The following is a 16023-nucleotide window of genomic DNA, read 5'->3' as shown; positions in this document are numbered from 1 at the left end:
AAAAATAACATAAACTTGATTTTAAAAATATTTAAAACCCAGGGGTCTTTATTATTCTGGAATTTACTTTTGCATATAATTAAAATTAGCATATACAAAAAAATATTTAGATATTAATTTATAATTAATAGCTTAATTGTAAATTAATGAAATTATTTTTTATATTAACAATATTTTTCGTGATAGATGTCTAGTGGGTAGAAGTTATATCGAATTGATTATAAGTTTAGTTTTCAAATTAAAATTAAATCACCGAATTTGCAATTTGACATATTATTTAACCCAAGTATATAGAAAAGATATATAATATATATATCAAAGTTCTATCAGAAGATAAAATATAAATTAAATTTTTATACTTCTAATTTTAACCTGTTATTTTTATAAATTTCATACGGTAGAAAAAGAAGACAAAAAAATACACCGTTTTGATCGTTACAGTTTGTAAGTATGACTTTAAAGTGTGACGAAATAACAGATCCATCAAAAAAAAAAAAGTACTGTAATATTTGTAAGGCATTCCTATTCTTCAATATTTATATATATACTTTTTTTTTCAAATCATAAAATATTCCTTTCAGTAATATATTATGTGTATTTTAAAATTCAATTCACTAAAAATACATGAACTACGACGACATTAATAATTTTCATATATTTTTCTAAATATATATAAATATTTAACAAAGTAAAATATCAAAATCATGAAATATATAATAATCATAATACAGTACTCAATCAATCACAATGATAAGATACTTGAATTATTTTAAAGTTGGAATTTTTTCATTTACAATTGAAAAATGTAAAATATTTTAAGTCGTATATTTAAATTTTTAACTGAGTTATTTTTTATCTATATATACACGAGGATAAAATAGAAAAAGAAAATACAATAGAGAATTTAAAAAAAAACGAAATTGTATATTACAGTCGTTTGTTATCTTGAAACTCGTATCATCTGTGTAACTTTAATATTTATTTGGAATTTTAAATATCAGTGCACAAAATAGTTACGTGTTAAAATTTAACTTAATTTTTTATAATTCATTGTTTTTAAAAATGAAAAAAAAAAAAATAGATTATTTATGAAATCTGTGTTGAAAAAATAAAAGTAAAATGAATTATAATTTATTATTTTAAAATATATATAAAAGGGAAAAATAATTTTATTTATTTATTTATTTTTATATCACAATATAACAAGCGGTCAATTTGAAATTATTTTTTTTTTTTTCTTCACTATTCCTTACATAAGTTTCATACATTCACATTGATTACCCGTCCAAAAAAGTTTTGAAATGTTATACATAAAAATATATATATAAAAAAAAAATAAAAAACTATAAGATAACGTAAATTTAAAGTGAAATTTTTATTTTTCTATTTCTCTTTTATGTTACGAAAAATAATAAAAAAAAAATATGAAAAAATTATTTAAAACAATACTTAAAGATTGATGATAAAAAAAGTAAATAAATAAATAAAAAATTTATCTATTAAACTAGCTGAATAATATATATTTTATTTATTGAAAAAAAAAATAGTAAAAAAAAATTTATCAATAAATAAAAAGTATCAAAGTGGCAAAGTATGTAATCAGTTGAATTGAATTAATAATAATGGCGTTTAAAATTGAAAATCAGTGTGATAGAAAATGATCGATAAAAGGGTATAAGGTCGTAACAATCGTTGAATAATTTTGAATAATGAAAATGAGCAAATGAGCCAAAGTAAAATTGTTCTTCATGCAAATGTATATATCAAAATACACACATATGTGTAACAAGTGTTGTATAGATGATACATTTTATGTATCAATTATTTTTATATTTATTTTATTCTCTTGTATTGAAAATTTATATATATTCACACATATATACTGTGACCTATAATTATGACGATGCGAGAATAAATGTTCTACATTCTGAGCACGTAGACACTCCATTCGAGTGTAAGAGTGCAAGTATAACACAATTCTCAAGTCGTCACAGATGACATTACGTGATGATATGCCAGTTGTATACATCACTTTCATGATGATTTTTATATTTTAAATTTTTTTATCAAAATTTTTAAAATGGTAAAATGATTTTAGCAATTTTTAAAAAAATCAAAAGACTTTAATTGTTTTGAAATAAAGTTCAAACTTCTTTACGCTAGTATTGAATGATTTTAATTGTTTCAATGACTTCATAGGATCATTAAAATTTAAATGCAACTTATCTAAAACTATGTCAAATGATTTTAAATCATGTCAAATGACTTGAAGTAATTTTAAATGATTATGACTCAAAAAAAAAAAGCTACAAGCTTATATCAAGTCACCAAATAGTCCTTTATATTTTTATATCTTTTTATAATAATTAATAAATCTATCAATCAATATTATGATTAATATAAATTTCATCAAAATTTTCATATACTTTTTGTTCATTTTTTCTCAATAATATTCAATCAGCTGTCCATAATGGAAATATTAAAAATAAAAAAAATCAATTATAATTTCTCATTGAGTTATATCACATTGTTATGAGTCAATTATTTTGTCAATAATTAATAATTGCAACTGGCATTACAATGCACTATTCAACTGATGTAATTTCAATTGTCTTTTTTGAAATAAATAATAATAGAGTACTCGTACTTTCTACAATGAGAAAATTAATACCAACGATAAATGAGAAGTTTCATTTTCTGCTTTACTATTATAGTTTTCAAACGAATTGAAGCAAAAAAAAAAATGAATAAAATTTTGATATTAATTATTTATTGACTTACTTTCTATTTTTTTTTTTTTTTTTTTTTTTGCATGTCAAATTATAATTAATTTGTATTGAAGTTAATTAACATTTCATTAATTCATAAAACTTTTTTTTTTTCTTGTAAAATTTCTAAATTAAAAAAATTTATCATGTGAAATTAATTTTAAATTTTTCAACTTTAACTAGCTAACAATCCATTTGTTATTAAAATTGACAATTTTTAAATTAGAATATTTTTAATAGCCCTCAAGCTATATAAATTTTTATTCATTTACAATTAAAATTTCTGTTTAAATTTTTTTTTAAACTCTCAATCTTTTTAAACAAACAAATTAAAAATAAAAAAAAAAAACAATTATTATAGCTAGTTTATACTGTTTGAAGAATTATGCCACATTTAACATTTTTTTTTTTTAATTTTTTTAGATACTAATACAATATTTGAATAGAGCTAGTTGATAAAATATTATATGATTTTTTTAAATAATGATTTTGTAGAGAAAATTTTTATTTTTTGAATATTTTAAATGAAAATATCGATCTAACCTCTACAAGGCGTTAGCCCTTAATTATCTTACGACCTTTTTCACTTGGATGATTACCATTATCTGAATTTTAATAACCTGGTGCCATTAAAAATTCTCGAGACGACGCTCATTCGCATACTTATAAAGATAAAATGCTTCTTTTTTTTTTTATATCTATTCAGTGTCATTTCACCTTATTGTTAAATTTTTTTTTATTTTTACTTATTAAACGTAACTCTTTTTCATTCACTGTATATACTTTGCATTCAATTGTAAACACCAAAAAAGCAATATAAAAAAAAAATTACCATTGAAAAAAAAACTCTTTTTCTTTTTATTTAAAACGACTGTTTGAAAATTAATAATTAATTAAACAGAAATTATAAATAAAAGAAAAATTCTTTTTTATTCCACAAAATAGAACACTTGAAAAATTTATTTAAAATTTTTATTATTTTAATGTATAAAAAAGTTAATAAATAATGTTCCATTTAAAAAATAAATCAACTCAAATATCAATAATTTAAAAAAATAATAAAAAATGTCTTTTATTTGACTTTAGTTAATTTTAGTTAAAAAAAATGAACAATATTTTCAAGTGTCCTATTTAACTTTGCCTAGAATAAATTTGTTTTAATAATATATAAATTAAAAAAATTTAATTAATTTTTAGAAAGTTAATTTTACCATTAAATACCGTATTTATAAAAAAAAAAATTTTGCATTTATTTCGATAAACAATCTGCATATATTTTGATAATCATAATTTGAAATAAAAGAATTTATAACGTGAAAAAAATATATAGTTAAACTTGGTGAGTTGGTGAAAGAAAATAAGTGAATCGTAACTTGACTAGGAAGGAACATATCTGCTATGATTGATCTTAACCATGTATAGTAGAGCTAAAAAGACCATTGTTCTTTCTACCTCAAGCTTGAACGCTAGAATATATATTTTTTTTTTTAAATTTTTTTCTTTCATTTGCTAGACGTTGACCGCAGTATTAGTTAAACGACCGGTTGCTTCGCCACGTACGTCTTCAATAATACAGTTTACTTTTTATCAATATACAGTTTTTAAAAAAATATAAAATAATTTCTCTCAATACAAAAAAAAAAAAAAAGTATATAGAACTCGCGTTTCAAAGTTTATTTTTCTATAAAAAAAAAATATTATTTTCAAAAGATAACAAACAGTTCATTGTTGTACAAAAGTCAAAAACCCTTTGATGAACCGGTTGAATGAACTTGAATGCAATCGAGAATGGATAAATCTCACTTGTGATATATATATATCAACAAAGTCTTCAATCTTCAGTGAGGACATTTAATGCTGCTGAATGTACGATCAATAATTTCGAACAACATCCACATACAAGCAATACAATAAGCAAAAAAAGAAACTATATATTCAACAGTATTCAATTGACAACGTTATATATATGTTTTTTTTTGTTACAAATTACGATAAAGTCAAGTCAATGAATAACATGAAAAATACAAATGATAAAAAAAAAACCTATTATTGTATTGATAATACAAATTCACATGATGATGAATTTGAAAAAGAATATTTTTATCAAAATAATAATATAGAATATAAAAAACTACAATATTACAAAATAAATGAAAAAATGACAAAAGAATACTTAAAAAGATCAAGTACTTTTTATAATGAAAATCACATGGGACCAATATATATTGATACAAAGCCAAATATGTTATTTATATCAAATTCAATTGAGTATGAAGAATGTCAAGAAGAAAAAGAAGAAAAACAATATAAAATATATCAAGAAAATGAAATTTTTAAAGAAAAAAAATTTATAAAAAATAGTACAACAACAAATATTGATAATAATGATATTAAAATAAATGTAAAAAAACAATTTAATTCAATAAAATATAATTTTTGTAATTTTGGTAGTACAGATACATTGAATAGTCATAGTAATCAGTCTGGTTGTTCAAATGAACAAATTGATGATGCAAAATATAATAATGATGATAAAGATAAAAAAAAAAAATATATATTAAATGACTATTCAGTCACAGGTGATACGAATGAATGTACAATGTTTGGTTATTCAGAGTGTGTTCATCTACCATGTCAATCGTTCCAGTCAGTTTCACGTTATACAGATAATCGAGCGAAACATCAAGAGCATAATAGATCAATTGAAAAAAATAAAATAATTTCAAATAACATTATTTCTTTAAATGTCAATGATAAAAAAAATCATGATGATAATGATGATGATGATGTATTTAATAATGATGAAGATATACCAAAAAGTTTGGCAATAATTAAAAGTATAAATTCACAGAGTCTTTTAAATTTAACAGAATCAATATCAATTAATAATGATAAAGATATTTTAAATGATTTTAGTGATGATTTACGTTCACCAAAACTTGTCAATAATTTTACAAATTCATTAATCGATATTAACGCATCGGAGAACAGTGAGGTTCGACGATCACAGTATGCTGATAATTTGAATGATGATAGTTACAGGAAGTTAACAACAGGAAACGGAATTACGCTTCCATTGTTCTACGGTCCAACACCGTACAGTTGGTACCTTAGAAAATTATTCTTTATACGCAAATAAATGAATTATTGACAAATGCAATTTTTTTCTATTAATATAAGTATGTTAAATATTTTTTTTTCACTTGAATAATACAAATAAATAATGAATAATTTAATATAATATAATTCATGATATAATAATTAATAAAAATATTATTAACAACAATATTTATTAATAAATTTGATGAAAAAAAAATAAATGACCAAGACAAAATTGCATTTGCCAATAATACAATATTGAATGAAAAAAATTAAACTATTTTCCACTAAAATAACGTAAAAAAAAAAATCATAAATTAATTTCTTTCACATGTATATAAAAAAAAAGAAATTTTTATAATAATATATATGTTAAGAATTTCATTCAAGCAAATCAACATAATTTCTTTGTTTTATTTGGGAATGTTATTTTTTTTTTTTCCACACTTATTATCAGGCACTTTCAATTTGTTACAAACACACACATACACACATATATATTTAATTGAATTTTATGAATTTATACTGTGTAACATTTACGTTTTCACTAAAAGGAAATCTTTTTTTTTTTTTTAATTTTACATATATCCTTGGTAATTAATTTAAATATTACGAATATATATAATTGGAAAGCAAAACGACATAATTACCAGGATATACATACCAACGTGAGAATAATATTTCATTTGCTTTGAGTGTAAAAAAATTTTTTATAAAATGATATAATAGTATATTTTTAATGTCATAGTTAATCACGAGTCTTTGTTGTGATGTATCGCGTACTATAAAACATCAAAACATATATAAAACTATGTCAAATTTTTTTTATTTTAAAAATAGCTATTTATAAAAAGAAAAAAACAAAATTTAATATAAATAATATATACTTGTTATCTTGTTTATTGTAGTTTAAAAGAAAATATATATATTTTCAACTCTAGTAATTTAATTTGTCAAAGAATCACAATTTACGAGAAAAAATTGTTCTATTTTTTTTTTTGCTTTTTAAACTCGTGGGAAACCCTAGTGACACACGACGATGGAAAACAATATATACACTCATATGAATTCAAAACATTGAAAGTAATAAAATAAAAAAAAATTACATATATATACGTATGGCTTTTTTATATATTTTGTAAAAATTTATATTCAAAATTGATTTTAACTTGAATTAAAAATGGAATAAAAAAAATAATAATCATTTTTAATATATATATTCACAGAATCACCAAGAAGATATGTTGAAGGTGAAGTGACAATTCACTATCGTTCACCAGTACGTCAAGAAGCCAAAGAAATATTAAGTGAAGAAGAACTTGCACGTAGAAGTGCTGAAAATATGCGTAAAGTTTATCAAGAAGAAAAACGTCGAAAGTATTTTCAAGAACTTCAAGATATTGATTCACGTCGACACACAGATAACTTTGTGTAAGTACATTTTAACAAATAAAAAAAAAAATCAAATAGTTAAACAATAGTCTAATCTACAATCATCTAAAGTTGTAAGAAAAAATAAAATCTTAAATTTTCTTTGAATTTAAAGTTAATATTTGTCTAAAATGTTAAACTAATATTTTTATATTTATTTTTTTTTTTAAACACAAAATAATCATAAAAATAAATGTTTAAAATTAACAATCAACTATTAAAATATGTATATAACTATTATAAATTTTTTGTATTATATTTTTATGTTATCTAGACCATCACAAAAATCTCCAATACCTTTAAATCGTTATGACGATTTTGGTAATGATCATAGTTATCGTAACAGATCTCAAGAGCAAACACCAGAGCCAAGATTGGCCGCAAGGGCAATGTACAATTTTGTTGGTCAAACCTCAAGAGAGCTTTCATTTCGTCGTGGTGACATAATTTTAGTACGTCGTCAAATTGACAAAAATTGGTATGAAGGTGAACACAATGCAATGATTGGTCTTTTTCCCATCAACTACGTTGAGGTAATAACTAATTAAAAAATATAAGAAACAATATAATTTACAATAAAATTTATATCAAATACAATATTATTTTTTAAAATTTCATAGGTATTGCTGTATGATAATTCAAGAACAACACTAAAAAAATCAAATGAAGGACAAGCAAGAGCAAAATTTAATTTTTCAGCACAAACAAATCTTGAATTATCATTATCAAAAGGTGAAATTATTATTCTAACAAGAAGAGTCGATGAAAATTGGTTTGAGGGTAGAATTGGTAATAAGAAAGGTATATTTCCTGTAACATATGTTGATGTACTTGTGGAACCAGGCCAACATAGACCAGGTAAAATATATTCATTTAAATATATATATATAAAATAATAAATATTCATTTAATTAATACAAAAAAAAAATTAAACAGAAACTCCAGTATCAAATAAACCTGTCGCATCACCAGCTGCTCATAGTATGCTTTCAAATGGCACAGCAAGTGGCAAATTGAGCATGGGATCTCATCATTATACTCCAACAATATCACCAAAAACAACAAGTGAACCTCAATATATTTCGCTGGTAAATAATTTTATTTTTTTATTTATTTTTTATATATAGATTTAAAAATGAAAATTATATTTGAATTTATTATTATTTTAGCCTCGTATTGGTGTAACTGATCGTAATAAATTGCATGTTGCACCTGTCAACGAAACATTGCATATTGATACACATTCGGAAACAATAGCGTAAGTTTTTATCATATGAATTTTAAATAAAAATATTAACAACAACATTAGAATTTGCCATGAAAATGATGAAAATTTTGTTTAAATTTATCTAGTTATCGAGCACTGTACAGTTACAGACCACAAAATGAAGATGAACTTGAACTCAAAGAAGGTGACACAGTTTATGTTATGGAAAAATGTGATGATGGATGGTTTGTTGGTTCAAGCCAAAGAAATGGTTATTTTGGTACTTTTCCAGGTAATTACGTTGAACGTTTGTGAGATGAGGAGAAGCCCAATTGGGCTATTGAAAATAATAAAAGAAGACGTAGTAGTATATCTAAGAGTGTTGCAATAACATTACCAAAAAATGAATCATCACGAATAATTGAGTATCGTTGTTAAAAAATAAATAATATTGATTTGAAAAAATATAAAAAATAATTTCGAAGGCTGATGCTTACGACGAGAGTCTTCCAAATAAATAAATACTAAATACAATAATATAATAATCCGATGAATATACAAATAAATTTTAATAATTATTAATAACACAACACCCAAATGTAATTTAAAAAATAAATTTACAATAGTTGTTTATTATTTATCATAAATTAATTAATTAATTAATTTTTTTTTTTTTTTTTTCGTTCAATACAAAAGTATTAAATGTTTAGTCATTAAAATGTACCATATAAAAAAAAAATAATAATATTATCGTTACCATTTTGAAAGAATAAAAAACCAAATGTATAGCAAAGAGTATTGTTAAAAGAAAAAAAAGAAAAATCAACTTGTAAGCTATTAATGCCATGAAAAATATATCATTTTATGATAAAAATTGTTAATGATTATTAACTTTTTAATAATCAGATACTAAACAACATTTTATTAATGCAATGTTTGCCTCGTGAAATTCATATTTTTGTAAGCAATCATAAGCGATATTATAAAATTATATAGATATTAACATAGTGACATTGCTATTAATATATTTAGAGTGTTGAACAAATAAATAAAAAGAATAATAATAATATTAATATTAATAAAGCGAAATAATAATATTTGATTTGAGTGATTTAATAATTCTATCAAGAAGTAAAACTGTTAATGATAAATCTTTTAAAAAAAAAAACAAATTACATTACCACAAATTTAATGAACCTTTATTGACACATTAAAAATGTGTTGGTTTTATATTTGACAATACTATTGTGGTAAATCTTAATATTTATAAATTTTACCATCAAAAAAAATAAATGGCTTATATATTATCCAGAGAAGTTTAACAGTTACCTGTGCAAACTTATTGATTGAAAAAAAAAATTATAAAATAATTGTAAAAAAAAAAAAAGGAAAAAAAAACACGGTACAATTGTTGCTGGCATCATTAAAAAAATAATGCTCGTTGTGATTATTATTTGTTGACAAAGGAAAATATTTATGACGAGACTATAATTGAAAGAAAAATTTTATCGCTGAATTACAGAATTTTAAATTTATTTGTATGATATATTATATAAATATTACTGTTATTAAAATATAGTATCAATATGCATTGTACACTTTGGATAATAAAAAAAAATAAAGCCTAATTTATTTGTTAATATATGTTATCCCAAGTTAATCCCAGACAAAATTTTTCCATATTTTTTCATTAAAATTAGATGATATTTCGTCACAACGACACAGAAAATCCAAATAGCTTTGAAAATTTGATATAAATATACTTTAAATAATTAATCAGATGGTTTTTTAATTGAACAAAACTAATTAATTACATGCAAATAATGTATTTTAGAAAAAAAGGTAAAATGGAATTCAAATTTGTTAGCTAAATAGCGCGCTTTTTTATCGAAGATGGCGGTCATCTAAACTAGCACTACTGGCATCTAGTGGAAAAAATACGCAACAAAAAAGTGCCGGCTTTTTTTTTTTTTTTTCTCCGGCATTTTGAGGAAAAAAAAAAAAAATAATATAAAAAAAAACTTATTAGACATCGATATAAATCAATTATAAATATCGGAAACTATTGCTGGATATTAATAAAGCCAGATAATAAATTAACTTTATGAAAAATAAATAAAAACAAAAACATATAGTTGTTAGGTAATAGAAGCCGAAAAGAAACCGACATTGTCGCGGCTTTTTCAACAATAGATTCATCAAACTTTTCATCAACATAAAATAATATTTATAATAATTAAATAATAATTAAATTAAATTAAATTTAGTAATATCAGCTCTCAAAGTATGCGAAAAAAATGTAAAAATAAAACATAAATTTAACCGGTCATTTTGCAAAGCACTCCGAAAAAAAAAATAAAAATTATAAAATCAAATCAAAAAATATATGATATAAATGATTAAATAATAAAAATAAAAAATTAAAATAAACAATACCAGAAAAACAGCAATAATTAGAAGCTCAAAAAAGTCAACTGCATTTAGGTTTACACTTTTTAACAGAAAAACAAACAACAAAAACACTCCGAGCACTCCGAAAGAAAAAAAAATTATAGTAAACGAGAAGCACACACAAAAATACGTCGATCCTTTTTTATTTCGCACAAACAACTGAATCATAAATTTTGGAAGGGGTAGTCGGCGCCGGCGCAACAATGTTTTGCTAAAAAAAAAAAAACAACACTACAACAGCTGACATTGGCTGACACCACGACCACTCAAAAGCAACGATGACAGACACAGGTGATTTTTATTATTGTTTTTAATTATTTAATATATATTTTATTTGTTCTAATTTTTGACATTATTTTTTATAGATTTTACGATAAATGATTATGCCAATTCATCATATCCACATGGCAATAATTCTAAAAGAATTAAAAATGCAAAAAAAAAAAATACTTTGATAGGTTAGTTATCAAATATAAATAAAAACAAACACAATAAATTTTAATTGACATTGTTAATCTATTTTTTAGAAGAAAGAAAAAACTCACGATCAAAAAAAAAACAAATAAAAATTGAAGAAGATAATCAGGATGACAATAGTATAAAAAACAAATTTTTAAAATAATTATTTAATAAAAAATAATATTAATTGATATTTAAATTAATCAATTATTTTTTATTTTAGCTAAGAATTATCCATTGGATCTTTGGTTTTTACTATCCGAGTATATTAAACCTGAATTAGTTGGAAAATTTGCATGTATATGTAAAAGTTCTTATCACATTGTTAAAACAGCAAAATTTTGGTTTTATATTTACAAAAAGTAAGTGTATTGTTAATTAAATAATTATCATTATATTTATGATAATTAATAAAACATGTAAAAATTATATTTTTTAAATAGTTTTTACTTTTAGATATTATAAAGAAATTAAAAATATACCACAAAGATTAACACCAGGATGTATGACACGTCCTTATGGTCTTCGAGCATGTGCAATAAGATCTCTACATTTTACATATTTTTCATCATTTGATAAAGTTGGTAATAATCCAAATTTAGAGCAACAACAACCACATTCATTGGTGAATAGACAATGTTGTTTAATGTGGAACAAGGTATGATAAACAAATTTAAAATATTGTCTACCTAATTAGTGAATCAAGTAAATTATATTGTTATTTATTTGTTTTTTTTTTTTAAATTGATTTAGAAAGGTGAAACTCGTTGGTATTATTACTTTAAATTAAAACTACCAATGAAACAAAAAAAAATGCCTTTCATTGAAACAACTGATGATGATGATTGTTGCAATCGTGATTTGCATGAAATGATAAAAGATGTATGGACAAATACTGAAGAAAATTGTAAAATTTTACGTGTTGCATGTTCAAAATTTTCTTTAATACCACTTGTCAATGGATTGATACTTCAAAAAGTTAAACTTGATTTATCACCAAGTTTTGATTATCGTCGTTTACAATTAACATTTGGAACGAATTTATTATCAACTACATCATCACAAGTTGTTATATTAAGTGGTGTTGCCGATTGTAAAGTATTAGATTGGTGGCATCCATATTATCCACATCAAGATACAGCGTTAACAATTTTAGAACCAGTTCCTGATTCATGGGATGTAGATGATATAATGATGAATTTTGAGTTGTTTAATGTTTCACAAAATAATTGTTCAACTTGATATTAAATACAGATACTGAGATATTAAATATGAGAAAATTAAAACTTATTTTCTCATATTTTTTTAAAAAAAGAAAAAGTTGACATGCTACTAACGAATATTATTATAAATAACGTCATTATAATAAAATAAAATATTGATAATTGCTTAAATAATTGGAACATTGTATTATTTAACATTCACCAAATTTTTAGGCGACGTATTATAAAGTGGTATGAAAAAAATAAAATATAAGATTGCGCTTTGAGCAGCAAATTTTAGAGCATTTAATAAAAAACTATTTGAGGATTTCTATATACACTGATCTATGTGGACATCCGACATGATTAAAGCTAGCTATTAAGGGCATTTAAGCAATATGACTAGGGACTATCGTAAAGTTACAAAAAATATAATCATCAATACAATTATTAATAAAATAAAATAAAATCCTACCTTTTAAGCAGATGTTCATCTTCCAACGCTGGTCATCAAAATTGCTCAGGATACTGCAATCCATGAAGACCAGAGAATGCTACACTCCATGTAGTTCATGTGATGATTCAATCTGGCCATCAACAGGTTCAATGATCACGTACAAGCACCACACACTACACAAACGTACACAAAACAATGATCACAACACTTTTCACTATATAGTTTATAAAGTACTTGATGTTTGACTTGAGTTTTTGTTTATAATAACTGAATGAAATTGATAAAGATAAATTATTTCAGAATATTGTTCTTATAATTATTCACTTGATGATAAATTATTTGACTTGATTATTTAAAAATTATAATAAATTGTAATATTATATTTTCAAGTATAGTCTATACTATTATTACGATTTGAAAGTGTATATCCATTTCGAAAAGTTGATAATATACACGTTGTTGCTATAGCGGCAAGCTCTTTGATGTAAACAAGGTCTTGGATAGAGGAGGCAAGCACTTTGATAGAGGCTGTATATTCTAATGCTCTCAGCTGCTCGATGTAGATAGGAAATCGTGGAGTAAACTATTAATTAAATAAAAACAATATTAATAATATACAACAATAATAATTAAATAAATGAACAATTAAAATAATAGTTTAAAATATATATACAATAAAATTGCTTGTTTAAAAAAAAAAAAAAAAATGATATTGGAACATCACTGAAAAACAAAATTAAAAAGTGTTATTCAATTAGTTACCTGTAATAAAAATAGGATTAAAATAGTATACAAGGTAATATTAACAAGTAATAAAAGTAAATAAAATAAAAAAAAAAACATAACATTCAAATTAAAAACCACATGATAAATAAATAATTATTATATGTAAATTCTACGTGTCTTTTCCAAGCCACCCAAGAGGTAAGACACTTGACTCGTTTTTTTTTAAGTGGTATCTCCGGTAGACCTATTCCACTAAGATTACGCAATTCGCACGTGTTCTAGCTGCAGCTAGAATTATTCCTACCCGATTTATAAATTTCCCGATTGTGCACAAGTACTAAGCCGTCGCGACGCATATGTACACATGAAAAAAACGATAAATATATACCCGCGCTCATAGCTGCAGGTATACTCGAAAATAAATTATTAAAAAAATTTTACACGAAATACTACTATGATTAGATAACGCATACACTACATATATCACTAAAATCTTGAAAGTATTGAAATTCTGTAAATAATATAAACCTAAAAATGATGACCTTGAAAAGCAGCAATCCAAGAAGTCTTCCATCAGCATAGGGACGTCGATGATCCGGAATGAGTGCACTCATGATCCTCTTTTTATCCGAAATATGACCCTCAAAAGGTCTTGAAAATCCTGTAGCATAAAAAAACCTGAAACAAATAAAATATTTATATTAATAAACCTGAAACATATAAAATCTTGATAATATTAAATTCTGCAGCTTAAAAACCCTGAAACATAAAAAATCCTGAAACAAATAAAATATTTATATTAATAAAACCTGAAACATAAAAAATCCTGAAACAGATAAAAAATTTATATTAATAAAACCTGAAACAAATAAAATATTTATATTAAGAAAACCTGAAACAAATAAAATATTTATAATAATTAAACCTGCGAAACATATAAAATTGATAATATTAAACCCTAAAACATAAAAAATCCTGAAACAAATAAAATATTGATAATAATAAATCCTGTAACATAAAATCTTGATAATATTAAACCCTGCAACATAAAAAATCCTGAAACAGATAAAAAATTTATATTAATAGAACCTGAAACAAATAAAATGTTTATATTAATAAAACCTGAAACAAATAAAATATTCATAATAATAAATCCTGTAACATATAAAATCTTGATAATATTAAAACCTGAAACATAAAAAATCCTGAAACAGATAAAAAATTTATATTAATAAAACCTGAAACAAATAAAATATTTATAATAATAAATCCTGTAACATATGTATAAAATCTTGATAATATTAAGCCCTGAAACATAAAAATCCTGAAACAAATAAAATGTTTATAATAATTAATCCTGAAACATAAAAAATCATGAAAATATTAAAATTTTGATAATATAAAAATTTAAAAAATGTAAAATATTTAAAAATACTAGAATTCTAAAGTTTTAAAAGCAGCAATCACACGAAGTTTTTCATCAGCATAGGGACGTCCCTTAATCCTAAATGAGTGCACTCTTGATATGGCCATTAAGAAGTCTTAACATCCTGAAAGAAGTAAAATTATAAAAATATTAAAGTCTTATAGTCTTGAAAAATAAGAGTTTTATAATACCTCAAAGTCTTGAAAAATCTCGGAGTATCTTATGTTTAAAAAATCTTGTAGTCTTGAAAAACTTAAGTCCTGAAAATACTAAAAATAATAAAATTATAAATATATTAGAGCCTTAAAGTCTTGAAAATTCAAACGTACAAAAGTTTTTAAATACCTTAAAGTTTTTGGAAATATTGAAATACATAATTCATGTCTTGAAATTTGCAAATTTTAAAGCCTAGAAGATCTTGAAGCCCTATAAAAATCCTGAAAATAATAGAATCATTAAAATATTAGACTTAAACTAAACCCCAAAATTTAACACTAAGTTTCGCGATTATAATTGATATCATTTCACTATTCAATTCACTATGTCACTATCACTGTCACTATCACTTTTTCACTATCACTATCACAAAGTCTTAAATTCTTGATAAATCTTGAGTCTTGAATATCCTGAAGTCTTGAAGATCTTGAAGCCCTGAAAATCCTGAAAATAATAGAGAAATTAAAATATTAAACTTAAACTAAACCGGTTAAATCGACGCTAAATTCCCGAACGCGAAAAAAAAACTAAATCTCGCGATAATTCTAATTAATATCATTTTTAGGCGCAATTCACTATGT

General features: G+C 23.0%; 2 protein-coding genes across 10 annotated transcripts in view; both read left to right on the top strand.

Moving 5' to 3' along the window:
- Positions 1-10458, top strand: part of LOC122854795 — a 37675-nt gene extending 27217 nt beyond the window's left edge. For all 9 annotated transcript variants that reach the window (XM_044155771.1, XM_044155770.1, XM_044155775.1 and 6 more), the window contains 6 exons: positions 7094-7298; positions 7573-7831; positions 7919-8156; positions 8235-8386; positions 8468-8556; positions 8652-10458. In XM_044155771.1, coding sequence (XP_044011706.1) covers positions 7094-7298; positions 7573-7831; positions 7919-8156; positions 8235-8386; positions 8468-8556; positions 8652-8820 — 1112 coding nt within the window. In that variant the 3' untranslated portion in view covers positions 8821-10458. The remainder of the gene's footprint in view (positions 1-7093; positions 7299-7572; positions 7832-7918; positions 8157-8234; positions 8387-8467; positions 8557-8651) is intronic.
- Positions 10459-10947: 489 nt separating this feature from the next.
- LOC122854797 (transmembrane protein 183-like) lies at positions 10948-13330 on the top strand. Its single transcript, XM_044155776.1, has 5 exons — positions 10948-11247; positions 11322-11414; positions 11639-11777; positions 11872-12073; positions 12169-13330. The coding sequence occupies exons 1-5, from the start codon at positions 11235-11237 to the stop codon at positions 12655-12657; spliced, it is 936 nt and encodes a 311-aa protein (XP_044011711.1). The 5' UTR covers positions 10948-11234; the 3' UTR covers positions 12658-13330.
- The last annotated feature ends 2693 nt before the right edge of the window (positions 13331-16023 follow it).

Source organism: Aphidius gifuensis, linkage group LG4 (genome assembly GCF_014905175.1).
Source record: "Aphidius gifuensis isolate YNYX2018 linkage group LG4, ASM1490517v1, whole genome shotgun sequence".
Classification (NCBI taxonomy): domain Eukaryota; kingdom Metazoa; phylum Arthropoda; class Insecta; order Hymenoptera; family Braconidae; genus Aphidius; species Aphidius gifuensis.
Note: the sequence above shows the minus strand (reverse complement) of the source record. Positions and strands in the feature narration are given on the sequence as shown.

Bases quoted from the DNA above. Each gene is read 5' to 3' on its own strand.
- LOC122854797 (XM_044155776.1), top strand. The intron at 11,415-11,638 runs GTTAGTTATCAA...TTTTTATTTTAG, and splicing joins AAAAAAAAATACTTTGATAG to CTAAGAATTATCCATTGGAT. The intron at 12,074-12,168 runs GTATGATAAACA...AAATTGATTTAG, and splicing joins GTTGTTTAATGTGGAACAAG to AAAGGTGAAACTCGTTGGTA.